Source organism: Amphimedon queenslandica, unplaced genomic scaffold (assembly GCF_000090795.2).
Source record: "Amphimedon queenslandica unplaced genomic scaffold, v1.1 AMPQUscaffold_13258, whole genome shotgun sequence".
In the NCBI taxonomy this organism is placed as follows: domain Eukaryota; kingdom Metazoa; phylum Porifera; class Demospongiae; order Haplosclerida; family Niphatidae; genus Amphimedon; species Amphimedon queenslandica.
In genome coordinates, this window is record NW_003546506.1 from 14441 (window position 1) to 22264 (window position 7824).

The following is a 7824-nucleotide window of genomic DNA, read 5'->3' on the forward strand; positions in this document are numbered from 1 at the left end:
AGGATACAAATTAAAATACTTCAATTGGTACACACTTACATCAGCTATGTTGGTAAATTCAGCAGTAATCCTAGGATCAGCACAGTTTGATATATCATGAGTGTCCCATACACCATTCCTTCTACACTGTCTAATAGCTCTAGCTCCAATAGGACCATGAGGACAAGGAAGGTCAGCTAATGATCCAACAGGTGTTACTGGCCATTGAAATGTACCACGATTTGTTACAATAGTTTCATTTTCACAAGTACCTATGGTATACCAATAATAAACCACCAAATTAATATCTCATCTACTCACGAGTTTCACATTGACTATAATCAGGATTTCCCCAGCCAACTCCATTAGTCTGACACATTCGAGTGACATTCATCAGTGGATAGTTACCACAAGGCATTGTAAGTATAGTAGTACCAACTGACTCTGGCCATGTATGAGCACCAAATTCTAGTGACTCAGTTTGACTTTGATTACAAAACCCAGTGACTAGAAAGCAACAATTGTATAATTAATAATGTTTAAGGTGTAGACTATACCTGACATTACAATAGAGTGTATTTCATTATTCTCAGTACGATCTGATATAAAGGTACTTATATTTTGCCAAACAATTTCCACAAATGAACTGTTTGGTGGATACTCCCTCACATCACACTCCACACGATCACCAGTGCCATTCTCCTCCATTCTACCTCAATTACTATAAGTACAACTTTATTAATGCAGTCAACTTACAGTGGAACAAAGTGACAGGACATTGTTCTGATTGGATCTATTGTTGAGTTGAAACCTCTAACAACAGCTTCAAAAAATATCTAGTTAAAAAGTAGAAGTACAATACATAACTAAAAAGTATTTGTGTATACATTTGCTTCAATGACTGCTAGTTCATAGTCTTTATCCTCAACATCTGTGACACTTATATTAGTAAATAATGCAGTGAACCTGAAGAAGAATTGAGAAAATGAGCCACTGGGATCTGAAATAACAATTGATAATAATTAATGTAAAGCAGTAAACTGCATACTTCTAGTATTGACTGAAATTGTTTGAGAATAATTCCCAGATGAAGATCTGCATGTGTATGTTCCAGAGATACTTGTACCAGGTAGTATCAATTCACCCTCTCGGTCAAAATCCACATAACTTACTAAATATGCTACATCAAAAAATTCAAAGTCATTAATAAATCGATGTGAATAGAGTCCTTTGAAATCAGCAATGGAGAGTCCTTGATTAAGGAGTCTTGTTCCCTCATTTGTTGATCTGAAACTTGAGTCAATGAACTTGGTTAAATTTTGAACTATAAAAAATATTTCTCCTTAGCATCATGTTACAACCACATGCATAAAATAAAAGTATTTCTCTATACCTTCATTTCCATTTGAATCAAACCATTTAAATGTATCCACTTTTGGGACTGAACCCCCAAATATTCCACATCTCAATCCAAAGATATATCCCTGATTTATTGTATAAGATTCTCTGACAGATACTCTGTTTAGGTCAAAAATTGAAAATGATCCTCTTGCTATTATAAAAAAACAGAAAATCATCATACATGTAGTAACATTGTATTACAGCTACTTTTTTAATGCAAGAATGATTTACGTAGTATGAAAACATAATGAGCATATACTGGACAGAAGGTGGACATGTATTAATAACTAATGCTGTTACTTACAACCTCCCCCACTGTTGCATTGACTAAAATCAGGATCACCCCAAGTAGCTCCATTGTTACATGCTCGAGTAGCAAATGTAGTTTCAGAGCATTGCAATCTAGCAACACTACCAACAACAGTCTCAGGCCAAGTAAAAAAGCCATATGGAAATGTCGAAGTTTCTTCAAAATTACAAAATCCAGTGTCTGGAAAATGAAGGTATGATAAAAATTTCTTTAAGAATCATTGTTAAAGTATGTACTTGATAGTTGTATGTCATGAAAAATTGTGTTAGAGATGACACTAGATAGTCTGTTTCCAACATCCCCCACAAATGAGCTGTTTGGTGGATACTCTCTTACATCACACTCAAAGCGGTCTTGACCATTACTACTAAACTGAGAACTATAGCATTAAAAATAGGGTGAACTATTATTCACATAACAATAGCATAACAAATTATAATGGAAAGTTTTTGGTAACTATAACTCAAGAATTGGAAGCAATGTGGACAAAAGACAGCACTTTAAAGATTCGTAAAAATCCCTATCAGTTCAAATTTTCTACACAACATAAGTGCGTGCAAATGTAGTTTTAGAAAATGTAATAAAAATGGAGAAAAATCTCCTTTTAAATTTTAGCAAAATTTGGCCAAAGTGCCTGTACTACTATAGTAATAGGATCTTTAGGATTGAGCTCAATAACTTACAGAGGAACAAACTGACAGGCTATTGTTCTAATTGGATCTGTTGAAAAATTTAGTCCATCAACAACTACTGGAAGCAGCTAAAAACATAAAAAGCAGAACAATAATATCAAAGCCATAACAATAAAATAATTAACTACATACATTTGCCTCAATAAATGCCAATTGATAGTCTCTGTCATTAACATTAATTGTAGAGGAAATGCTACCAGTGAACCTGAAAAAAAATCGAGAAAACATTCCAGTGGGTCCTAAAAATTAAGATTATGACAATAAAAGGATCACTAGATTGATGCATACTTCTAAGACTGACAGATACAGATTGAGACTGATTCCCAGACATGCACATGTAAGTACCGCCAATGTTTGAATCAGGGAGTAAGAAGTCACTGTCACTAGACAGTCCATTAAAATAACTTGTTAAAAAAACTCCTTGAGAATTCTCCTCAGAGGTCCTGAAGGAAAACAATCGCATAAAATCAAGCACAGAAACTCCTTGATTGAGTTCTCTCCTCCCATTGATGATTATGAAGCTTGAGTTTGCAAAGACTGCTACATCTGGAACTGTTGAAAAATAAAACAGTAAAATATTACCCCACTCTTGATATTACATATGCCAGAAGCAATAATTGCAGGAGACAATATAGAGATGTACATGTACATACTTTGATTGCCATTAGGACCAATCCAAACTGGTTCCTCTCTACTGTTTGATGTCGCACAAAGCAAAGCAAACCGATACCCTTCATTTATAGTATAAGCAGAATTCTCAATAGCTCCACTATCAGGAACAACAATGACTAGAGTTCCAGTCACTATATACAAATGAATGAAGGATACAAAACTATAAGTAGAGTACTTACCACCAATTCCTCCTTCAGCACATTGACTATAATCAGGATCTCTCCAGCCATCTCCATTGGTCTGACACATTCTAATGACAGCCCTGGTATCATTGCTGCCATTACAAGGCTGTACAGACGTACTACCACCAACTGATTCAGACCATATATGATTACCAAAGGATGATGTTGTCTGATTGTGATCACAGAATCCACTATCTACATACAAACAGCAAATCATGTCAACATGTCACAGCACAAATTGCATACCCTTTCATAATAAAGACTAACAAACTATAAAAAGGGCAGGTTTACCAAATTTATAATTCATGAGCATTGAATTACAAAAAGAAATTTACAAAAATGTAATAAAATTTTGGAGCCATTTTTTCAACCATGGGCTATAGTACAGTAATTTTTTCAGATTTTGACCAACTTTAAAAATGGCCATAACTTGAAAAATTGAAGTCGGAATCAGCTCAAACTTTCCACACAGCATAAGGACATCAATATGTATCAGAAAAAGTAATAAAAATTGGGAATAATTTCAAAACCATTTTTTGGAAAAAACCATGGGCTATATATTTAGGTGGCCAGTTTTTATACTGTGTTTGCCTTTGATACAACTTTTTATAGTTTCCTTTCTTTTTGTCACATGCCATAGTATGTATTGTAAAGTTTATAAATAAAAATAAATAAATATAGTAACACGGTAGCGTTACTAAGTAGGATTCATCCCCAAACAAAATGGCTGCCACAACTTTTGTAGCCTTGCTACAACCAGGAAAATAGTACAGAGATTTTTTCAGATTTTGGCAAATTTTAAAAAATGGTCATAACTTGAAAAATTGAAGTCGGAATCAGCTCAAACTTTCCACGCAGCATAAGGACATCAATATGCATCAAAAAGTGTAATAAAAATTGGGGGTGATTTCGTAGCCATTTTTTTGGGAAAAACCATGGGCTATAGTACAGGGATTTTTTCAGATTTTGGCAAATTTTAAAAAATGGTCATAACTTTAAAAATTGAAGTCGGAATCAGCTCAAACTTTCCACGCAGCATAAGGACATCAATATGCATCAAAAAGTGTAATAAAAATTGGGGTGATTCTGGAGCCATTTTTTTGGGAAAAACCATGGGCTATATATAGTACAGGGATTTTTTCAGGTTTTGGCAAATTTTAAAAAATGGTCATAACTTTAAAAATTGAAGTCGGAATCAGCTCAAATTTTCCACACAGCATAAGGACATCAATATGTATCAAAAAATGTAATAAAATTTGGGGGTGATATCAGAGCCATTTTTTGGAAAAAACCATGGACAAGGATTTTTCAGATTTTGGCCAATTTTTTAAAATGGTCACAACTTGAAAAATTGTAGTCAGAATCAGCTCAAACTTTCCATACAGCATATGGACATCAATGTGCATTAGAAAATGCAATATAAATTTGGGGCCATTTTTTAGAAAAACCATGGGCTATAGTACAATGATTTTATCAAATTTTAGCCAATTTTTAAAAATGGTCATAACTCAAAATATTGAAGTCGAAATCAGCTCAACCTTTCCACACAGCATATATACATCAATACAGATAGTCAGTGTCTACCTGATGTCTGAGTGTCTTGAAATCCCAGCTCAGATAATAAGCTAGTAATAGCTGGTGCAACTGACTCTCTGAAGGAATCACTTGATGGATACTCTTTTAGGTTACACTCAAAACGATGCAGTTTTTCATCACTAGCTTCAGATGCAGTACTATATAAATGTATTAAATGAGAAGATGTGAATGTAATTGAGGGCTTGTGTTCCTTACAGTGGAACAAAGTAACAGGATATGTTTCTTATTGGATCTGCTGATACATTTAAGCCATTGATGACAGCTCTAGTGAATATCTGCAAAGGAAAGGAGCAATATGTGATATTGAATTTAAAAGAAGCTTGACTATGACAATGATAAAGATATTACACTGGTAAAGAGGTATCTAACAGATTTATACTATACAGTGGCCTTTAATCATCATGGCCTCATATATACAAGTATTTATGGAAACAATGGCTTCTATCATAGTTGAACTTCATTCATTATTTGTGGTTAAACAACAAAGAGAATGATTGACTCATAGCATACATTTGCTTCAAGGACTGCCAGTTGATATTCTTGATTGTTGACATTACTAACATTAAAAAGGTTACTAGTGGATCTGATGAAGAACTGAGAAAAGGATCCACTAGGATCTAGTATAAGAAATTTATTAACGACATTAGACTAACATGGAGACAACAGTATAAACAAACAATTTATAAAATTAGTCTATCTAATTATAAATTAACATACTTCTGACATTAATAATCACATTTGTCATACTGCCATTAATGCTGTCAGAGACACATGAGTAAGGACCAGCAATGTCCGAATTAGGTAATATGGTTTCATTTTCATTTTCATTATTAGTATAGCTGGTCAAAGCAGATATTGATCCCATGTCCACACGATAGAGGCTTCTAAAAGCATCTATTTGTTCAATAAGGCTCCTCATTCCATCATTTAATGGTATAAAACTTGAAGCTATTAGCGTAGCTAAACTTTGAACTATTAGCAAGACTCAAAAGTTAAAGAAATTATATAATACATATACCTTCATTGTTCAGAAAGTTCCATGTAACAGTGTCTCCATTTATATTTGTGCAAAGTAGAGAAAGTGGATATCCTTGATTAATAGAGTAGGAATTAGTGACAGGGTTTTGATCTTGATCAAGTATGATATTTTCTGTTAAAAGAGCATAGCATTAACACATAATTATATGCAATGAGAATTACTGCATGTACACATCTGTAGTAGCAAAGCATGCATAAACAAATAAAGCCTCAAAGTCACTGCATATATTGAAGTATAATATGATCAATATTGATTATCACACTCTACCTCTTAATGAAGATGTTAATGATGACTATAAGCTAACATAGAATATACTAGATTGTTAATAGTCTAAATAGTCAGTATATTATAGTTACATAGAATTGTTTTATCTGCTGTATAAAGCACTCCATCTACATAAATGTATAGCCTAGAGCAAGACAACATGTGTAGACAATTCTTGTTTTGGCTTCCACAAAGCTTGATAAGAATTTTAATGAAATAACTGAATACAAATAAACCCATAAACATGGCTAAAATGTGATTCACTGGTTGACAACAAAGAATTTTAAAAAGGAAATTTACATCATAATTAGATATAAATTTAGTGTTATGAAATAACTCTTTTTACAACAGTAAACAAAAGACCCAACTATACTCCCCCATATTCATTACAGTTTACAGTTACCCCAATACAAGGAGAGCTATTAGCATTACACTAACTTGTACTGAGTCTATACATTAATAACAGTACATGCAAAACTACAGACAACACATCAGCACAATAATTATAGTTATAACATGTACTATTATAATAGGAATATACTTACGTGAGCCTACATCACATATAAAACACAGAAGCAGAGCTATTGCACTTGCAATCCTTGCAAGAAGTAGAGCCATAAACACAGAGTGAGCTGAAAAAAAGGAAAAAGACAGAAAGAAAATGAAATATGAAAAGTTGGAAAGCGATTATAAAATTTTATACCTCAGTGGCTTCTGTTTGCATTCATGAGCAATTTCCTGCAGAGAGAACATGTATACATATACAATAACTACTCTTTATAACTATGATTGGCAATGAGAACTGTCTAGTCCAGGATCATACCCTATCCAATGGCTTCAATGACATTTTTAATTCTTTGTATTTTACAAAGGAGATTTAGATCTATTCTACCTTGGTTGTTTATATTGCTATTATTAATGAAGTAAAAAATATACAGCACTACCAAGAACATACAAATTAACTATAAACTGATAAAAATGTTTAAAGTTTATAGGAAATAAAAAATTTAAATTCATCACATCAGCTTGCTCAACATGACGAGTATGCTTAGGAGTTGAATGATGCTTAACATGAGCTTCTTTGAGTTGAACAAATCCAAATCACTATGCACTTTTCTTTGATGAGAGCACCAATTGTTATACAACCAGCTCTCACTGATGCATTAACAAAATTTTAACAAAATTTTAACAAAAGGTTTAGGAAAGAAGAAATTTGTGAATTCAGAGCTCTAGCTGAAATAGCACTCATTTCATGTCGAGAAGGAGTGTTATATGTATACGCAATGTTAAATGATTATTAGTGTTATATAGTAAATTTTTTTGGTTGCACCAATGTGGTTGGTGTTATGTAATCTGTGTGATGTACAATGATATAGTGTATATTAGTTTTACTCTGATGCATTAAACTCTCATACAGTAATGTTAGTATTGCTACTACTAGTCCTAATAGTGAGAGAGATACACCAACATATGATACAATTCTTAATGCAAAAGTATCAGGACGTGGTGAAGGAGAGCTACCAGTTCTAGATGAAATATCCTATTAAATGAAAAAAAGTAAAAATTAAGCTGCTTAAAATAGATTATACTCTTACCACAAGGCAGGCAAAGTTTGTCAAATGATTACAGGAACATGTTACAGTGTCATTAGTATCAGGATCAACTGTAGTAGTACAATTAACAATAGAC

General features: G+C 33.0%; 1 protein-coding gene and 1 long non-coding RNA gene across 2 annotated transcripts in view; both read right to left on the reverse strand.

Annotated features, from left to right (window-relative positions):
• The window catches only part of LOC109583978 (uncharacterized), an 8987-nt gene extending 2167 nt beyond the window's left edge, over positions 1-6820 (reverse strand). Inside the window, exons 1-20 of the mRNA XM_019999526.1 lie at positions 6681-6820; positions 5851-5982; positions 5550-5804; positions 5343-5449; positions 5028-5107; positions 4821-4969; positions 3234-3431; positions 3036-3185; positions 2671-2934; positions 2515-2621; positions 2374-2450; positions 1927-2069; positions 1685-1870; positions 1373-1531; positions 1028-1303; positions 867-979; positions 736-815; positions 537-691; positions 301-486; positions 40-251 (exon numbers count right to left, since the gene is read on the reverse strand). Of these exons, the coding sequence (XP_019855085.1) occupies positions 40-251; positions 301-486; positions 537-691; positions 736-815; positions 867-979; positions 1028-1303; positions 1373-1531; positions 1685-1870; positions 1927-2069; positions 2374-2450; positions 2515-2621; positions 2671-2934; positions 3036-3185; positions 3234-3431; positions 4821-4969; positions 5028-5107; positions 5343-5449; positions 5550-5804; positions 5851-5982; positions 6681-6753 (3102 nt within the window). The 5' untranslated portion in view covers positions 6754-6820. The remainder of the gene's footprint in view (positions 1-39; positions 252-300; positions 487-536; positions 692-735; positions 816-866; positions 980-1027; positions 1304-1372; positions 1532-1684; positions 1871-1926; positions 2070-2373; positions 2451-2514; positions 2622-2670; positions 2935-3035; positions 3186-3233; positions 3432-4820; positions 4970-5027; positions 5108-5342; positions 5450-5549; positions 5805-5850; positions 5983-6680) is intronic.
• Positions 6821-7432: 612 nt separating this feature from the next.
• Positions 7433-7818, reverse strand: LOC109583990 (uncharacterized). The gene is made up of 2 exons (XR_002185800.1): positions 7731-7818; positions 7433-7675 (listed from the first exon to the last, which is right to left on the reverse strand). It is a non-coding gene; the product is annotated as an uncharacterized LOC109583990 (long non-coding RNA).
• Positions 7819-7824: the final 6 nt, after the last annotated feature.